Source organism: Bos grunniens, chromosome 13 (assembly GCF_055505025.1).
Source record: "Bos grunniens cultivar Pamir isolate PY7600 chromosome 13, Bosgru_T2T1.0, whole genome shotgun sequence".
Classification (NCBI taxonomy): domain Eukaryota; kingdom Metazoa; phylum Chordata; class Mammalia; order Artiodactyla; family Bovidae; genus Bos; species Bos grunniens.
The window spans coordinates 28457152-28476212 of record NC_141177.1 but is presented as its reverse complement, the minus strand read 5'-3'; the positions used below and the strand labels follow the sequence as shown (position 1 = coordinate 28476212).

General features: G+C 54.6%; 2 protein-coding genes across 9 annotated transcripts; one reads left to right on the top strand and one right to left on the bottom strand.

Annotated features, from left to right (window-relative positions):
• The first annotated feature begins 136 nt into the window (after positions 1-136).
• Positions 137-5739, top strand: PSMA7 (proteasome 20S subunit alpha 7). The gene is made up of 7 exons (XM_086332791.1): positions 137-333; positions 2361-2487; positions 3134-3258; positions 3883-4005; positions 4420-4539; positions 5155-5217; positions 5511-5739. Exons 1-7 carry the CDS (start codon positions 238-240, stop codon positions 5601-5603), a joined length of 747 nt encoding a protein of 248 aa, XP_086188917.1. The 5' UTR covers positions 137-237; the 3' UTR covers positions 5604-5739.
• A 1695-nt stretch (positions 5740-7434) lies between these two features.
• On the bottom strand, positions 7435-18053 carry LSM14B (LSM family member 14B). Of its 8 annotated transcripts, XM_086332777.1 has the most exons (11): positions 17778-18053; positions 16895-17047; positions 15692-15855; positions 14359-14494; positions 13510-13626; positions 11259-11426; positions 10952-11029; positions 10593-10754; positions 10091-10241; positions 9047-9232; positions 7435-8567 (listed from the first exon to the last, which is right to left on the bottom strand). In XM_086332777.1, the coding sequence occupies exons 4-10, from the start codon at positions 14426-14428 to the stop codon at positions 9061-9063; spliced, it is 918 nt and encodes a 305-aa protein (XP_086188903.1). In that variant the 5' UTR covers positions 14429-14494; positions 15692-15855; positions 16895-17047; positions 17778-18053; the 3' UTR covers positions 7435-8567; positions 9047-9060. The 8 variants fall into 8 exon arrangements, with proteins under 8 accessions (XP_086188903.1, XP_086188904.1, XP_086188905.1 ...); XM_086332778.1 differs by lacking the exon at positions 10952-11029; XM_086332779.1 differs by lacking the exon at positions 13510-13626.
• Between the last annotated feature and the right edge of the window lie 1008 nt (positions 18054-19061).

Here is a 19061-nt window from a genome sequence, read left to right as displayed (position 1 = left end):
GCCGCGCCACCCCCCGCGCCCGGCTGCTGGTGGTTCGGCCGGGCCCCGCCCCGTTGCGCGCGCACGTCAGCCCGGCGCCGCCTGACGCCCCGGGACGCCGCCTTACGCCGGTAGCGTAATCGGGGGCGCCGGGGGCGGGCGGGCGCGCGTGGCGCCGGCGCAGCAACGTCGTGAATCGCCGGCTGCGCGGCCGTGAGTGTGCGCTTTTCCCGGGCCCGGCCGCGTCGTCCCATAGGCATGAGCTACGACCGCGCCATCACCGTTTTCTCGCCCGACGGCCACCTTTTCCAAGTGGAGTACGCGCAGGAGGCCGTGAAGAAGGGCTCGACCGCGGTGAGCGAGGAGGCGGGGCGCGGGGGACGGCAGAGGCCCCGGCGGCTGGGTGGGGCCCGGGTGCGTCTCGCCGACCCGCTTCCCCGGGGGCCACGCTCACTGGCGCGCGGTGGTTCGGGGCCCAAGGAGGCATGGTGGCCTGGGGCGCACACGGAAGCTGGGATTGGGGCGCCGCTGCAAGAAAGGAGCGCCGAGGGCGGCGGTCGCGAGGGCCGGCCGGGCGACTCTCCGGGAGCCGGCTTCCGCGTACGGGCGAGCGGGGCTTCTGGTGCCTCGACAGGGGCTCTGCTGGCTGCGGGCTTCGCTTCCCCGCGCCGTGTCCGGAGCCGAGCGCGCGCCTGCCGCCGACGCCATCTTGGCGGGGCCCCCGCGCAGGCCTGGGGGGCCTGGGGCGGTGCGAGGGCGCAGAACTTAAGAGGCAGAGCTCGGCCCTAGCTAGTTTCCGGGCGCTCCTTGAGGGAGTAGGTGGCTGGGGCGGACGGAGTCTGGACAGCTCCCAGGTAGCCGACTCCCCCCTCCCTGTCGTCCCCCGCCCCCAGAAAGTAGTTGCCCTCCAGGCCCAGGGCGATGTCGAGAACAAAGGGCGGCCGGTGTCGCATCGGCCCTGCAGTTCCCGGGCCGCCGGCGCGGCGGGCAGGCTCCCTCCTGGGTCCTACTGCTGAGTCCTCGCCCTTTGGACCCTGCCCCCGACTCGGGTCTCGTCGCACCTGAGCGGTCTGTCATTTAGGCCGCTGTTTCAGGTGTGAATACTTGTTGTCTTTAAGATACCTGTGAGTTTATCGGTCAAATTGGATGATGGGTTTTTGTGGGTTTTTTTTTTTTTCCTTAATCATTTAGTGTTTCGGAGGCCTGAGTAGGCAGAGAAAAAACACGGTTCTGTGAATTTTGAAGTATTTTTTATTTCATGAATCTCGAAATTAAGGCCCCCAAATCCACTTTCTGACCTACCTCAGCTCAGCTTGAAGACTACGGAGGGGGGGAATGTCACCTGATAACCCCTCCACCGTGGGCCAGCAGGTGTCTGCCTCTGCTTGCCCTGACTCTGCTGCCTCTGGGCCTGGCCTTTGCAGACAGTTTATGAGAAAGCTCCTTGAAATCTGAAAGGCTGCCACCCGGTGCTTCTTTGCACGGGACATGGAGATTTCTAAACATCCAACAGGGCTCAGACCTGGCTCCCACATTGAAGAATTAGCTGGCCCAGGTGCCTGTAGGGCCAAGGCTGAGATATCCTGTCCAAACTGAGAGAAGTTTGCTTTTACAAGTGATTGTCTCGTTTGTGTCTGCTGTGCTTTGAGTGGGTTAACTGGCAGCCAGTGTGGTTTTTTACCCCCATGTATTTAAAACATCTTTTTTTCTGCTATAGTGTCAGCCATAAGCAGAGCCATGGGCATCCCAGTAATAGTTGATATGTTGTTCACCTGATACCACACCAGGCATTTCTCCACTGCTGTGCACATTGGTTTCAAAAGTGCATAAGGGGGAGTTCTTTGGCGGTCCAGTAGTTAGGACTCTGTGCTTTCACTGCTGTGGCCCAGGTTCAGTCCTTAGTCTGGGAACTAGGATCCCTTGAGCCTGATGGTATAATCAAAGAAGGAAAAAAAAAAAAGTGCACAGGAGAAAGAGGGAAGGACTTGGGTACAGTTTCATAATCACAGCAACACTGCTTTTGGAACACCTGACTTCACTGTTAGGGACTCATGCTCAAGCTTTACAGAGACTCTGATTCACTGGGTTGAAATGACACATGTTCACAAACACATGGATTATATAGCAGTTATTCCTTAGTTGTTTTGTAACTGAAACTACATGTCAGTAATTTAATGCACAAGGCTAGGTGCCTAGATGGTGATGCCTGGGCTAGCTCTCCCAAAAGTGGATTGAGACCCACAGTTTGCAGGGTGTGCATGCCCCCCCCACCCCCCCCCACCCCCCCCCCAAGGGTGTTCACACATCTGCTTTTAGTGCTGTGTCTCTGGTGGCAAAACCTCTGGTCAGTTTCGTAAGTGCCCCATTGATATTTATTGAAGGTCGGTGTTCGAGGAAAAGACATTGTTGTTCTTGGTGTGGAGAAGAAGTCAGTGGCCAAACTGCAGGATGAAAGGACAGTGCGGAAGATCTGTGCGCTGGATGATAATGTCTGCATGGCATTCGCCGGTGAGTCTGGGGCCAGCACCGTGTCCGTATGTCTTGGAAGAATGGCTGTCTGGAGGCTAACCTAGTGAAAGGGCTCTGGGGGGCATGTGATTGGTTAAACCGAAATCATTTAAAGATTTGGCTTTTAAGAAAAGGGCTGGCCTCAGTTTCAGGGGTACGATCCTCCCCAGGAGGCTGAAGCAGAGGGTCTAAATGAATAAACAGTTCCTAAAAGAAGAGCTGTGCTGTCTCCTCATTGCTGCTGTCAAGAGAAAGGTCAGCTGTCCACAGTTAACCGTGTACCTATGAAGGGGGGAGAGCTGGACAGTGCCCTGCTCTCGGGATGTGCAGTGTTTTGGACTTCTGTGGTTTCACTCATTTCCTCCTTCAGCAGGAAGATCCCGGTTCCCCTGGAGATTGACTTGTCAAAGACTTAGTGTGTAGCCTAGCACCCATAGCTCCTTAACCATTCAGCTTTCTCAGAGGATTTCACAGAGGCTGCTGGTTCCACTGTGGGGCTCTCAGAGTAACCTTGGTGCTGCCTCTCAGGACTGGTTTTAGAACCTGCCCAAGGTTATCTGCTGTCCATGCATGTGGTCTGCGCCATCCTTGACAGTTGCCGGGGTGAGGCATGGCTTAGGGGGCATTGTCTTTGTGATCCTTGCAGGCCTCACTGCTGATGCAAGAATAGTCATCAACAGGGCCCGGGTGGAATGCCAGAGCCACCGACTGACCGTAGAGGACCCGGTCACCGTGGAGTACATCACCCGTTATATCGCCAGTCTGAAGCAGGTGGGTGTTCCTGCTGTGGCTCGGCTCTGGTGATGAGCTGTGTCCTGGGGCGTCCTGCCACAGGACATCTCTGGGGGCAAATCGGGAAACTGCACTTGTTCCACAGGCACAGTCCTAACCTTGACTTCTTCATCTGCACTTTTACTATTGTGTATCCTTTTCAGTGGCATTGTCGTGTTCTTATTTAGTGGTCTGGAGTAGTCCACATTCACATTTCTGGAGGGACACGATGTAGTTTTTGTTCTTGTTCTGAATGACCAGTCACCAGACAGTTGTGAGGGGGCTAAAAGCCACTCCTGCTCTTGGTGAAATCTTAATCACTTGTGAACCTGGTCTGTAGCCAGATTGTGTCTGCTGTCAAAGTAACTCCAAGGAACCCCAGCCACGTTCCGTGATGCAGTTCTGATCTAAGAAAGAAAATGTAGCACAGGAAGGAGGAATGCTGAAAAACCATGGGCTCGTTTCATTTTTCACTTGAATTACAAGTAACCTGAACATGGGCTTAATTTATTTTCATCCTTTTGTTGTAATCTGTGTTTGGAACATGGTGTGTTTTATTGGCAGTGGGTTTTGGGCAGCCTCCATGTGGAGGCTGCAGTGTCACTGTGTCTCTTTCTCCGCTAGCGCTACACGCAGAGCAACGGGCGCCGGCCATTTGGCATCTCTGCCCTCATTGTGGGTTTTGACTTTGATGGCACCCCCCGACTCTATCAGACTGACCCCTCGGGCACATACCATGCCTGGAAGGTGAGTCCCTGGCAAAAAAGGGGCTTGGGGCTGTTTTGCCTTTGGAAGCAGTTTTGGAGGCTATTGGGACTTTGAGCTGGCTTCATCCTGTAGAGGGATGTGTGCATACACACGTCGTGTGCTCATGACACTTGTAATGTGGAAGCCAGGAAGTTGTTCAGTGTTGATGTTTGGGAGCAAAGGACAGTGAGCTCTAAGGACACGTGGCGTATACAAGATGCCCGTGTGTCTTTCTTTAGAATCCCATTCTTAGTGGGCATGAGCACCAACTCCAAATAGCCCTTTGCAAAAAGAAGCCATGGGGCAATGCCTCCCCCAGCCCAGCTGCCTCTCCACAGCATGCAGGAGCAGGGTGGCACTGGCTGGCTCTGAATCGTTGCATTCTGTGCCATGTAACGCACATCCCTGTTTCAGGCCAATGCTATAGGCCGGGGTGCCAAGTCAGTGCGTGAATTCCTGGAGAAGAATTATACTGACGAAGCCATTGAAACAGATGATCTGACTATTAAGCTGGTTATCAAGGCCCTTCTGGAAGTAAGTTTGTGTTTGAAACCTGGGCAAGATGAAGACACCCATACTATGGTGGTGGTGGTACTTGGCCTGGGGAATGGACAGCATGGAAAGGAACAGCCTAATGTATAGGCAACAAGGAGAGGCGCAGGCACTCATGGTACCACCAGGCACCACTTTGGTGCTTTGTCAGCTCCTTCTACATCTGGGGCAGTCAGGGTACCAAAGTGGCTAAGTTGGCCTAGAGTTCAGACTTTTTGAGGCTTAAGCTATTGCTAGAGTCAGAATTAGAAGAACTGGGAATAATGGATGGGAGCTGTGAGGTCTTAGACTCTGTCAAGACCTTGGAGGTGCTGGGGGTGAAGCCAAAGAGGCAGAGGGGGATTACAGCTTAAGGCTAGGCTGGGGCCCAGGCGTCAGGCCTCGGTGATGGGGCAGGCTGCGAGCAGTTGGCAGGGCCCTGAGTCCAGCTGTCCCAGGATCGAGGAGTGCAGATACCCCACAGGACCGCATCAGTGTGCAGCCGGGGCACCCCGTGTCCACCCCTCCCCTTGTGTAGCAGTTCTGGGTTCAGGTTCACAGGGCACCAAGTCTGGTCAAGGTGGGTGAGGTGTCTGATGCTCTTTTCTCCCCTTGAAGGTGGTTCAGTCAGGTGGCAAAAACATAGAGCTTGCTGTCATGAGGCGAGATCAACCCCTCAAGGTAATCACCAAGTTGGTTTGCTGTCCTTCTCTTTGGGTGCGTTCCCAGTGGTCAGGGCCGGGGGCAGTGCACGTTCAGAACTGTTCTAGCGCCAAGAAATGTTCTTTACAAGGGTCCCCACGTGAGTGGAAAAGCAAGCATTCCCACATTGACTATCTACACATCGGTTCCAGCTTGTCCCCTGGGTCAGCCACATGTGGCTTCGCTCTCCTGTAGAAGCAGCCAGAGGGGGCATCTGGGACTTAGGTTTGGGGGCACCTTGTGTGGCTAACCATACACTGTTCCTTTGGTAGATTTTAAATCCTGAAGAGATTGAGAAATACGTTGCTGAGATTGAAAAAGAAAAAGAAGAAAATGAAAAGAAGAAACAAAAGAAAGCATCATGATGAAATGAAATTTTGCTTGTAACGATTTTTAAATTCAAATCATGGCTGATTTCCAAAAGGATACATATGCGTTTCCATTCCACTTATCCATACTGTCCAAGTGTCCTACAATAAATTTGCCTATTTTTTAACCTTTCTTTCAGAGGTGAATGCATCTTTTAGGTGTATGGATAGCTCTTTAGGGAACTTGCTCACTTTGGGTCTCTGGAGCATTCGTTTCTGCTCCTCTTCACAGGCTCTAAGACAAGGTGATGGTTGAGTGGGATCCCTCCCTTGGGATTTGTGGAAAGGCTGTACAGGGCAGTAGACAAGGGGTGCCATGGAGGCAGAAACTTGGGGTTTCTCCAGTTTAAGGGTTTTAGAAACAGGATGACCGTTTCTTCTCACACTTTGTTGGAGTCCTTGATGAATGTATGACATCACAAGGACAGACCGCTCAGTTTAAACCTGGAGCTCACTTTGCAGCGCAGCTCTGGAACTGGTCTTGAATTTCTGGTTCTAGTAAATGAGGTCAGCATTCCTCCTGTTTTGATCCCTTAAGACTTCTGGTCCCTACCCCCTCTCCCTTTTTAACCAGAAAGATTATCCTTCTTTTAGCTTCCAGCCCACTTACAGAATAAGTGATGGTCCTAAACTTTGCCTCAGAAGAAAAACCCCTACCACCCACTTGGCCTGCATAGCTCTCTGCCTCTCGTGGGCTCTGCCACCAGCTTTAGCGATGGCATTGCCTTTTGGCTTCCTGTACCACAGGAGAACCCAGAGGGCTTTCTTGAGTCTCTGGGCTGGTGGTCTCTTCTGACTGCACTCGTAGTACTTGTCTCGTCTATGGCTTTTCTTGAACTGAGCTCTCAGTTCAGTGGTTTATGTCCATCCATCAGACTTCTAAAGAATACAGGGAATTCGCTGGTGATCCAGGGGCAGGACTTCGCACTTTCACTGCTGAGAGCCCCCCTCCCCCATTCGTTCACTCCCTGGTCAGGAAACTAAGACCCCATAAGCCACACAGCACAGCCAAAACAGTGAAAAGGCCTAGACACATTGTAAACTCAGCCTGAAGTGTCACAATGATTGTCAGTTTAAATTTTTGATAGCAAGGTTAATCATAGGTGGTAAACTGACTTAACTATATTTAGAATCTCTAGCAGAGAAATACCTGTTGAGCTTGTGTGTGGAGTCACCTACCTAGTTTAGAATTAGTGTTTAGGCTGGTTGTATCCAGCAGGTCAACTGTGGAAGGTATTTATTTTTCACTGGTCAAAGATGTCAGTCGCCCGAATGGAAAGTTGCCAAGAATTTGTTCAAATTCTGCAACTACCACCAGGGCTCAGGACCTGCTAGGAGTGGTGGACTGCCCAAAAGAGGACGTTGGCCAGAACACAAGGCTGGGTCCACCTGCTGCCTGGCCCTGCCCTGACGCTGCCTGTGAGAAACCACCTGGATGCCCATTAACAGTGACGAGAGGCGCTCCCATCTGGAAGTGGCCAGGTCTCTGCTTTTCTCTGTGGTCCAAGGGTCCACCCTGTAACACGTTATAAAGCATCAACATGAAGTTCTAGGGGTGTGGAAGCTGCACTAAGGTAGCAAGCTTTCTGAAGCTGGTTCTTTAAACCAGTGTCCCAAGTGTCCAGAGAGCAGGATCACTCACCCCAGAAGGGCCTGGCTGACGGCCCACACCCAGACTGACCAGGTCTTGCTCACAGCACCAGGTGTCCCCAGAGATCTGACCAGCTCAAGGCCTGAACGCACATGCACAGCATGCATGTGGGACAGGCATGTTAACCCTGATGTAATTTAGGCAACAGAGTCAACAGGACTATTTCTAGAGCAAGAAGAGTTTTAAAGGTTTGCGTGTTTATTTATAATTACAAGTTTACATTACTCCAACAGAGCAACCCCATTGCTATTCTCTAATTCTTAGCCATGAAGTCCTACAAAAATAAACCTAAGCTTTTACAGTAACGTAATACAGAACTAAAACCTTTATACCTACTTAAAGGGATTTAGTTACCAAGGTGCTTATGTTCACCACAATGCCCTGTCAGAGGGAACATGCTTCTACTACAGGTCTCATGCAACGAATTTATATTCCCACCCTCCCCTCCACCTACCAGTAAAACAAAAACATGGAACTATTTACAACTGAGAAGAAATATGCTCTCGGTCAATCGACCTCGCAAAAAAACAAAGACTGGCTCATTTCCAAGTGGATGAGACACCGAACAGCGTTCGGCCTGAGTCCAACACTGACTGGCCTGGGTCACGGACTGGCGAGGACAGGCACGCCACCGAGGGGCTTGTCCTGGGTGTTCACCCCCACCCCGATTCCTACAGAAGCCACGTTCCAAGTGACAGCTCACCACCAGGAGCCCCCCACCCCAACCCCACCAGCCCCTACCTTGACATTGCCCCTTGGGATGTCAGGGTCATCTGCTTTGCTTATACAACATGATCCGTGGGACACCGCACTTTCCCTGCCCTAGGCCCACCCGCCCCCACATGCCCCTGTGCTGGCCGTGCCCGGCTCCTGGGCCCCACCTGTGGCAGTGAGGGTGCCAGGCCAACAGCACCTGTGGCCAGTTCAGTTACAGAGATGCATTTGGCTGCTGCATTTGCCAAATGAAATTTGGTTCCACCTTAAAGTCAAAGCTGTCCAAGAAAGGTCACAAAATGAGGATCACGCTTTCGCTCCAGAACCTTTCTGCAGAACACCAAAACCTTAGAATCAGGCTGTGCACAACTAAAAAGGAAAAATAGGCTAGGAAACCTCAAAGCGGTTTCCCATGTACACTTCCCCAAACAAGAGGTTCTAACCCAGACCACAACCAAGTTCAGTCCAAAACTTAAGAAGTAGCGTGGAACTTTCCAAACTCAGTAAACGAAGTGACCACATCTCCCCCAGTAAGTGCAGCGTTCTCCATCATCCTCGTAGACACGGCCTGGCACCCGTGCCGCTTCAGCAAGAGCCTTCGAGAAGACATGACACCTGGTTAGTATCTTACCAGGCACCTCCCCAGCTCAAGCCCAGCACACCCTGGCCTCCAATGAAGAAAGGGCTACTCAACCTTCCCCCAACCCCAAGTCAGCCAACACAACTTGAGATCATTGTTTTTGTCCACATTGGGGGTTGGGAGGCAGCTCCAGGTCCCACCTGCAGCTCACATGCCATCCAGACCCCAAGGGGCACATGTGATCCCTTGACCTAGTTAAAGATGCAGACTTGGGGGCACTGCAGGACCAGGCTGGGGCTAGTCCCAGCTTGTAATCATCTCTCCTGATTGACCACACTAGAGGAGGAAACACCCCACCCTTCTGTGCCTGGACCCTCACTTTGACAACCTGGGGCCTGAGTCTCACCGTCCTTGAGAGCCCCCCAAGTGATTCATTAAGATTACGGGGCCCAGTCTGGCCATGATGCTAAAGGATCACGGAGCCCCCTCACTTACCTTTGGCTGCCTCGTTACACCCTGCCGGTCCCAGCTCTGTGGGAAGTCGGGTTACGGCGGGTTGCACCGTTGCCCCTGCCCCCTCGAAATCCACCCCGGAAACTACGGCCTCGGAGGAACCTCCCTGACACTCCGAAGGTCTCCGTGTTGAGCTTCCTCTCCTCAGCCCACGTCGTCCGCCTGGAACTGAACCACAAACAAAGAACGTGAAACTGACTGCAGCAGGCAGCTCCTCACACAGCCTGGGGAGGAAGGAGGACAGATGGTGACTCATCACTGGAGCCATGGGGGGCGGCGGCAATCCAGTCAGGACCTTGGAGCCGGAGCCTCTGCACTGCAAGGATTCCCAGGCCTATTTCCTACTGGACGGGTCTCTCACACCTGCAACCTCTTAAAGCCAGCACAAGACTGCTGTGTGCTCAGGGTGAAGGGAAACAAGAGCCTCTTCCTTTCCTTTCTGCTGTACCCCCAGCGCCCACTACTCCACTTGAGTAACGAAGGGACCTGAGTGTCCACACCATGCTCATCCTACAGACTCCATTTACTGTCCAGCATGTTCCTGGGCAGCACCTAGGCATCAGCAGTTGGATACTAAAAACAAAGCACATACAAGTCCCCGGCCTCAAGCCATCAGGTTTAAGAAAACCGTGGACACCCATGCCAGCTGCCTAGGTGGCAAGGGCCTCAAGCCAGCAAGGTCATACCAGGAAGCAGGCCCAGGCGAGGTGGTACAGAACTAAACATCAGCAGTACCAGCGGGGAGCACTTTCCACCCCCACCCTGATGGTTCGAAAGGGCAGCTGAGCAAAGAGGGGCCTGGACCTGGGTCAGATCACTCTAGCACCAGTGACCCCACCTACTGATGGTGCCACTGGGGCTACTGTATGCATGATGGTAAAACTGTGAATGGGGGCCCCAGAGATCTGCCCTGAACCTGAGATCTGGGTTTGGTCTCCATGGGAGCATGCCCCAGTCTCAAGGGCACAGGTACACCACCTCCACACCAGCTCCCCGAGGCCTTGCCTGGTCCCTCAGATCCCCAACCTGGTTTTGAGTTCAGAGGAGATGTTGTCAAAGAAGGACTTGGATTTGTCATAGTAGCAGTTGGGCCCCAAGTGGTCCTCATCAGCAGGGGCCTCGTCACTCTGGGTCACCACGGCCAGGTCCTTCTCTTCCCCTTTCTCAGCTTTGTCATCTGCACAGAGAAGCAGAGCACTGAGATGCCAGGGAGCAAACCAAGCCCCTTCTGCCAGGACAGGTGCCCACTAGGCCACTCCAGCTGACTGAGGCTTGGGGAAACGCCCGGGAGTGTTCTGCACTGAGTTAAAGCTCTTCTGCTCCTCAGGGCTGGTCTCTTTCACCCCGCACTGCCCCAGGCCCTGCAATCTGCTCTTGTCCCCGCTCCAGACTCCTCTCCTTGCCAGGAATTCCTTATATGACAGGCAAGCTTTCCCAGTGACCACCATTCCCAGCTGCCCCCCACCCCCAGCTGTCTTTCCTTGACCCACTCTATGGACACTCCTGGGGGGAGGGCAAATTTTCAGACCTTTAAAATTCAGTTTCTTCTTAAATTCCTTGTCCAGCTCTTCTCTGTTGAACTGGGCATTTGCACTCTCAAAATCAAAGTCACCTTCAAACTTGATTGTGTTTTCCTTGATGTTAGTTGGACGGCTTTGCCCTCTGGAGCGGTTCCTTGTTCGTCTGTTCCCTGTGAGAAGAAAGGGTGGCCTTGGCTGGTAAGCCACTAACCCAACATTGCTCAGTGTCAAACAGCAGACCAAGAGGGACAGAATACATGGAAGCCACCGCTGAACCCGGCCCCCTGAAACTGTCACCCACGAGAAGCAGGCAGGAGCAGTGAGCAGAGCACGGCTCCCCAGAACTCTAAATGGCAATAGCTGTTACCTGAGCGCCTCCTCTGAGGTCTTCTGTTCTCGTCGTTCACCTGCCCTTGAGTTTGCACAGCTGCTGGCTGAGCTATATCTAAGGCGCAAAAGGAAAGAGTTTAAGGCCAGCACCCGCAGAAGCAAAGCCCAGCAAGGGATGTAGGCGGCACCCCCAGGGTACATGTGGCAAGAGGCTGCCCTGCAAAATCTATAGGGCTTGTGAGGTGAGGGGCCGGGGGATCTAGTTAAAAAAATAGAGACCCCCCCAGGAAGCACTGTGGCTATGAGAACATGAATAAAGACCAGGGGAGAGAGCAGTTAAGTACCGGTGGTGGCCTTGGTGCCGGGCGGGGCCGGGCGCCCATTGAGCTGCATGCCCACAGTGCCCTTGCCAGGTAACAGCTTCTTGGAGTTTAAGTTATCAAGAGATCCAGTCTGGACGGCCTGCTCCACCATGGGGCTCTTGCTGACTGAGACAGATGGAAAGCTGGCTCCTGAGTTGAGAAGAAGAGGATTTAAAAATGGAGAAAAGGAGCAAGCCTCACACCCCACACCCCGATACTTGTCTCCCAGCTGGCGAATGAGGCAGGAGAGGAAGGCAACTGCCTTGAGAAATTCTACCAAACGCAGCACAGCCCTGACTTGTACCATCCCCTGCACTGAGTCTAGGCAGCAACAAAGCCAGCAGGCTCCCCTAGTTAGGGCACCCCGAGGAGGGAAACCCCTACCACCATGAACACCTCTCAAGTGCCTTAGAAAACGCTTCCCCCAAACCACATAAGCGCTAACCCCGTGGGGGCTCGACAGTCCTGAGATGCTGGTGAATTCATGGTCTGAGAATGTGTTTCACTCTGGGCCCTCCTGGACAAGAACCATCTCAGTCTGGCATCTTCCACAAAATGCAATGGTCAGCCTTTGAAGTTAAAAATGCTAGAACACGGTCATTTTTGCTTAAGGCGCAATAAAATAAAAAAGGATGAAGCGATGAGAGCTGACTACAGAGAAGTGACAGCCTGTGCTCCCCCAGTGAAGGCTCATTGTAAGAGCCCAGGGTTCCCAGGCTGCCCTTGGAGCAGGCACTGCAGGAATCTTTCCCCACCCCGAGGCATCCCCAGGCCTGAGGGCAGAAGAGAAGCCTCGGAAGCCAGTCTTGGCAGAATTCCCAGCTCACGGGAGGGGCTTAGCCACAGGAGGAGGCCAGAGGGGGAGGTCAGGCCATCTCCCCTCCCACGTTCCTATGGGCACTGTTGCAGCAGACAGCTGAAGACTAGGTGGAGGTGCACAGACTTCTGAGACAGAATGAATCCTAACTATAGAGTAACTATGTTCGGAGGAGCAGCCCAGCACACGTGAACACAGGACAGTCTACCTTCTGTTGCAAACACAACAGAAACGACTGTGAGAAATTCCTTGTAAACATCAGAAGTACTCAGAAGCCAGGCCCTACACACAGGTACTTTTTATTTTGGCCACACCACAAAGCAGGGATCAAACCTGTGCCTCCTTCAGGGGAAGCGCGAATTCTTAACTATTGGACTACCAGGAAGTCCCCACGCTGGTACTTCTAAGTGTTCTCTGTGATGGCATTAATTAACCTAGACCACTTTTTCTGACAATTGCGTCACTGAGCATGGCCTTCCCACAACAAGACACAGCTGTGTCCTACTCACACTGTAACCAGACTGGGCAAGAACCTTGGGCTTGTTTACCTTTCACAAAAACCGACCACTCAAACTATCTTGCCCTTAGAGCAGTTCTAAGAGCCCTGCTGCTACTGCTGCTAAGTCACTTCAGTCGTGTCTGACTCTGTGCGACAACCACCAACTATCTCAGGCAGTTTTTAAATGGAGAAAAACCATCACTGCAGCCATAGCTCAGATCCTCTGGCATCCACGCAGGAACGCAACACAAGCAGGTTAACAGACTGACGGTAGTTGTGGACTGTAACGGAAGCCCCAGGTACCATCTTGGACTGAGTCTCTGCAATGGTGAGGGTGGCACACAGCGCTCTCGTGTCAGACTGCTGGTGAAAGGAGAAGGCCCAGAAAGGTCAAGAAACTCCCACACATGCAGGCACCCGGCAGACAGGTTGCACAAACCAGTGTTAATAAGCCAGGGATCAGGCCCACTGTTCACCTGGTCTACAGCTCAGGTTGGCCACCCAATTTTAATGGTGCTTCTTTCCCCAGAGATATCTGAGGCCCCCGATTCCTCATGCCCTGGGTGGTGAGGAAAGTGCCACACGGATCCCAGAGCAGCAGGCGATCGCCCTGCAGACTTCCCCAATAGAAACCCCAGAAAAGGGCCTTCTGAGCAGAGGTAATACGGAATAGGTGAAAACAGGCCCTGGACTCAGGACGAGTGAACAAAGTGCACTGCCGGTTCTTTCTAATCAGTCATTTAAAACTGTGGGAGCCATTACTCCAGGATCGCATGCAGAACCACACAGAAGCACTTGAGCTGATCCATGGGCTCAGCAAGTTATTTGCTACAGCTACCGTCATTCTGGGCTACTACTGGTTTACCCCTCGCTCTTAGCTCGCAACACGGCATGCAGTTCTCCAAAACTGCTGTTACCCTTGGAAGTGAGCTGGTGTGGCTCTGAGGACATGTCAAGCTCTGAAACAGGTTGTGGAGATGGAGAAGAACTAGGGCTGGAAGCCGCGGCTGAGGCTGGAGGGCTTACCAACTTCTCTAAAAGAAGATAAAGGAGACAAGAGCAAACAAGAAAGCACACAGGTGAGTAAGGAGAGACTCCGCTCGCACCCAGCAGGCTCTTTCACGGGGCACTTTGTTCACACAAGCCTCACCTAGGAAGAGGGAGCCAGGTGAGAAGGGCTCCTGCACTGCAGGAGCAGTGGTCAAGACGGCAGGACTCTTACAAGCATGATTCATGAGCGAAGTAGGCAATGCCTGCAACTCTGTGGTCTGAATACACTGCAAACCTATGGCCAGGTAACCCTCAGTCTACGCGTGTAGAGAACTTACTCAGCCGTGGGGGAAATTTCACTTTTTGAGCAAAGCACTGACAGGAGAATGATAAAAGGATAGAATAGGTGGGTGTTGCACTTAACTTTTATATTTATAGGCTGACAAATGTGTAAGTGGTTAGAACTCATCTGTAATTACACATATCAGTTATTTCTTCCTTGAAGCAGACGTACCACAACTTCCACCCAGACACAGGCTATTTTAAAGGAATTCTGATTCAATTCATCTGTTTCAAAACTCATACTGCTGCCTCTCTCACTCATTTGAGGAATTACTAATTTCTCACTAGCTGAAGGGGCACTGAGAAAGGTACATTACGCAGTGTGCACTACAAATCTGCATGTGACAAGAATACAGTGTCCCCACCACCAGGGTCTGTGCCCATCTCCTGGATGTCACAGCACAGGCAGTTCACAGGTGGCAAAGGTTACTCACCTAAACCCAAGGAAGCGGCATACTGCTGGCTAAGCAGGGAGCTGGCGGCCAGCTGGCTGTAGGGCGGCATCCCTCGGAAGGGGCTGTAAGGCACGTGTGGCTGGAAGGAGGAGGCCGAGCCCGAGCCCAGGGAAGACTGAGCAACGAGACACACAGGTGAGAGCAGCGCAAGGCCTCCCATCACCCTGCCTGGAGAGCACCGTGCAGACCAGCAAAGGCAGCCAGGCTGTCAGCCTGTGTTCGCAGAGGCTGAGGCGGCACCGAGGAGCATGAGCCTCCAAGATAGCCTCAGGGAGCTCAGAACTGCCCTTTCCATACTTTATCCCCAGCTCCACCAGTCTACAAAATTCTAACACGATCTTCTCCTAACACTATGAACCCCTCTAATGGCCCCTGCTGCCTATGACTAGAAACTCAGAGGACCAGGGGCATCGACTAGGCCCTTCCCCCAACATTCAGGGGCCCAGCTGTGCTACTAGGGAACTGTCTTCACACGTTTCCTCTCTGGCTCCCCACCTTCAGGCAGACTGGTGCCTGGGCCCCGCTGTCGCTCAGGACTTGTTCAGGTACTTCCTTCTTCGCAGCTTCCTAGGGATGCTCATTCCAAACCTTTCCAAAGTCTGGCCTGGAGCTTCTTTACGGGCTCCACAGCCCAGAGTGCAAGCTCCTACCTCCCAGGGGGCACGCTGAGCCCCAGAGCCTCCTGCAGTGTGAACCCAAGAAGAGTCAGTGACTGTCGAAGTTTACAAGTCAAGAAAGGGACTTGTAAACTTCTTACAAGTTAAGAAAGGGATTACTAGGGACCCCTGGGCTCCCTAGTAATCCAGGGCAAATGCCCTAGTGCAGCAGGCAGGCATGTGGTGTGAGACCTGCAACGTCAATGTTCCGCAACTCTAAATACAACGCCTGGACAGTGTGGAAACAGCGAGTTCCGCTGACCCAAGTCCCTCCAAACGTCTCTGCTGCTCATAGCACACCACTGGGGCTACAGGCTTACCCAACCCGACACTAAGGACAAGCCCCCCAGGTGCATATCGGTAATCTCCCCTAGAAGCATCTCACCCCCACCCCTCCCAGCACACCCACCTCCCTCTTCAGTACACCCACCTCCCTCTTCAGTACACCCGCCTCCCTCTTCAGTACACCCCACTGCGTGCTAGAGGAGGTTAAGACCTCCCACAGAACACCAACCGCCTAGACGAAAATTCAACTACTTTTCATGAAAAGATCATTCTTTGAGTTGAGCACTCTGGCCAGACGACACCAAGTTCCACTTGGAAACCAGCAGCTCTTAGAAACAATGCCCACAACAGAAATACAGAGAGGCACTTACTTGAACGATAGCAGGATCCTGAGGGAGCGTGTGCTGAGCTTTCGGAGGTTCACACACAGTAATATCTTTGATATCACTTCCCCGGAAGATGATGTACTCATAAATCTCCTCTCTAGGGGGAGCAGGCCTATCTGTGGGACGGTCTTCAGTACCGAAGGACCTCACTTAGGGGTTGAGAAAAAGAAGGGTTAATTTGTTGTCCTCAACCAAGTGCATTCAATCAGTCCCCTCCTAGGAGCCATCCACAGCACCCAGTTTCCACGTTTCAACTAATACCCACCCCCCAATTATCAATGGAGAAGACCCCATTATCAACTGACAAGACCCCAGCTGTCGAAGCTCCAAAAAGTTCTAGGTCACAAAGGACAAGGAAAGATTCATGAAGCTCAGTGTTCTCACTTTCAAATACAAGCCAGCGCTCTCACAAAATGAGTCGTCTGGTTTGCAGAACCCCCATTCACATCTGACTTAGCAGATTAAACAGCCCCACAGCTGCTTTTTGATTGAAACTTCACAACACATCAGCCCAGGGGACTCTGTTTTCAACGGAGAAAAGCCGTGGGTTGAGTGCTATCCCCACCCTTCTGTCCACAACCAGCCTGGGAGGAGCTGGTAGAGAAACAATGGGAGAGGGGGGCCCTGAACATGGACACCCACCAGCAGTGTCACTGTCTCCTAGAGGAACTTCGTAGGGGGTTAACCCCTGATGGCAGGGTTCAAGGAGCCCAAGCTCCTCCTGGGATCTCTGAGGCACAGATGGGCTTGAGGCTGCCTCTAACTAATTTGAGCACACTGAGGACCAGGGACTACTCTGGGCTTCAGGTTTTCCAACCAGGGTCTCAGGCCAAATTCAGTCAAAAGTACAAATGACAATATAATCTTATAATACTAATACTAGTTAGTACTATTACAAATTAGTACTTATACTAACACAATACTAATAATACTTGTATCAACACCTCCTGGAGCAACGCGTCCATCCAAAAACTTAACTACCAGTCTTTAGAGGAGCTATTCCCAGAGCTGGGAACTGACTGCGACCTAAAGGCCTGGGGCTCTAACACAAGAGCGTGGGCGCTGCACCTTGACCCTTGAAGCCCAGCACAATGTCCTTGGCCTAATAAGACCCACCAACCACACGGCGCTTCTGCAGACCTGGCTGCACGCAGCACTTCTAGGAGGCAGGGGAACCACACTAGTTACCTTCCCGGAGGATGAAGACAAAGGAACTTTGAGGCCACCTCCTGCCTCAACACACTCAGAAAGACTCTGGGCTCCAGCAGAGGCACAATGCAGCCATCTTTTCCCTAGTCTCCCAGGACTTCAGTGGGGATACCAGCGCCCGCAGGGAGGGGTCTGTCACCAAAGGATAAACCCACAGACCGAACGTCTGAATTAGAGTAGGAAGGCGCTTTCAAACGGAGCACCTAGCCGCCAACCGACGCTCTTATCCTGGCAGGAGAATCCATTAAGACGTGGTATTTGTTCAGGCTCAAGGCCCCAGCTGCTTAATAGGTTCCAGAAGGGCTTGCAGGAGTCGTTTTCTTACCCCCCGCCCTCACAGCGTCCCGGAGAGGCCCGGGGAGACTCGGGTCTGCCCGCCCCCCCATCCCTCCCTTCCCCTCCCCTCCCCCCAGGGACTAGGTTTTCTCGGCGCCCGCGGCCCCCTCGGCCCTAGGGCAGGCAACCCCAACAACGCCGAGCCCCCACCTGCAGAGGTGGGCTACGCCACCAAGGAGAACGGGGGGCGGCGCCGCGGGTGCTGGACCCGCCCCCACCTCCCCACCCCAACTCCGGGCAGCGCGGGGCTGCGGCTCACAAATACGCCGCCTCCGGGATCCGGGGAGCCCATTGTGCGGGTCCAGCCCCGGAGGGCTGCGACGGGAGAGGGGCGGAGGCCGGGGGCGCCCCGGGGGGCGCGGACCGGATGCGGGGGCGCGCCAGGGGGCGGGGGAGGGGCGCCAAGGGGGGGTGAGGCGGGACTGGGGAGGGGGCGCGCTGGCGGAGGTGGGGGTAGGGCGGGGGCGCGGGCCCGGCTGTTGGAGGGGGTGGGGGCCGGACGGTTGGGACGGCCGCGGGGCGCTACCTTTGGCGAGCGCCACGGTGGAGTTGTCCGTGTCGATGGTGTAGAGGATGCCCTCGTAGCGGATCTGCGCCTTGGAGATGAGGCTGATCTTGCTGCCCAGGTACGGGGTGCCCGAGGAGCCGCTCATGGCGGCGGCCGCCCGGCCGGGCCTGGCCCGCTCGCCTCCGCGCGGTCGCCTCCTCGCCCTCTCCTCGGCCTCGGCGCCGCCTCACCGCCGCGCGAGGGCCTCCGCGGGGACCTGCGAGCGAGCGGCGGCGGCGCGCGGCCGGGGGCTCTGAGGGGAGCGCGGGGGAGGAGGGGCCACAGCAGCCACATCCGGGGCCTGCGCCGCCACGCCCCGCCCCCACACGCTCGTCCCCCATTGGCTCGCCTCGCCGGCCTCCCTTTAAATATGGCCGTGCCGTCGGCCTGGGGGCGGGCCCGCGATCTGCGCCTGCGCAGCCAGCGCCGCCAGCCCGGGCGGGCTTTCCCCTGCTTTCCGCCCCACTTCTCGGCTGGCTCCCGGCGGGCCCCGCGCAGGGTGGTAGCACGAGACACGACGGGCAGGACTGGGGGAGGGGTGGGAATCGGCCCGGGCGGAGCGCGCGTGCGCGGGAGGGGCGGGGCACACGTGTGGCGAAGGGGCGGGGCGCCAAGTTCTGCCTGCCGCGCGTGCTAATCTTCTCGCCACCCAGGGGCAGGGAGCCAGTGGACAGTGTTCACGGCTCTGTTTCCCTTTTAAAGCAGCTTGCCGGACATCTTTCCCCGGCCCTGGGCGGGAAGGCCAGCGTGCGCCCCAACTCTCCCGTTCCCCAGGGGCGAAGATTGGGGGCTCCTTTCCTCGGGGAGTGACGGGGGGCCGAGGTCACTGACCACGGAAGTCGGGGTCACTGACCGCGGAGTGAAGGTGGGAGGCCGGGGAGGTCTCTTCCTTGAGGGTAGAAGGTAGGAGGCCGGGCCATAATCATTGCCAGCGGGGTGGAGGCGGAGGGTCGGGGGGGAGGGTCTCTTCCCTAGGCGGAAGAAGACAGGGGATCAAGGTCACTGCCTAGGAGGTTAGGGTGGGGGCTGCCCCTCGCGCGTGGGGCGCCGTAGTAACTGCGGGTAACGAGCGCTTCCGGCGCGTTGGCCGCTAAATATAACATGCTGAGCGCATCTTCTCCTTTAATCCCGCCCCTCCCCCTCTCCTGCGGTGGCGTTCCGTGTCCCTTAAAATAAATCCCAGCCGCGCCACCAGGGCCTCCGAGCCCCGCCTGACCTGGCCTGCTTGCCGCCTTGTCCAGCTCCGGCTGGAGGCGTCTCAGT

Bases quoted from the DNA above. Each gene is read 5' to 3' on its own strand.
- PSMA7 (XM_086332791.1), top strand. From the start codon at position 238: ATGAGCTACGACCGCGCCATCACCGTTTTCTCGCCCGACGGCCACCTT. The intron at 2,488-3,133 runs GTGAGTCTGGGG...TGATCCTTGCAG, and splicing joins TGTCTGCATGGCATTCGCCG to GCCTCACTGCTGATGCAAGA. The intron at 3,259-3,882 runs GTGGGTGTTCCT...TTTCTCCGCTAG, and splicing joins ATATCGCCAGTCTGAAGCAG to CGCTACACGCAGAGCAACGG.
- LSM14B (XM_086332772.1), bottom strand. From the start codon at position 17,904: ATGAGCGGCTCCTCGGGCACCCCGTACCTGGGCAGCAAGATCAGCCTC. The intron at 10,755-10,951 runs GTAACAGCTATT...TTCTTCTCACAG, and splicing joins ACCTCAGAGGAGGCGCTCAG to GGAACAGACGAACAAGGAAC. The intron at 9,233-10,090 runs GTTGGGGATCTG...TTTGTGGTTCAG, and splicing joins TCCTCTGAACTCAAAACCAG to TTCCAGGCGGACGACGTGGG.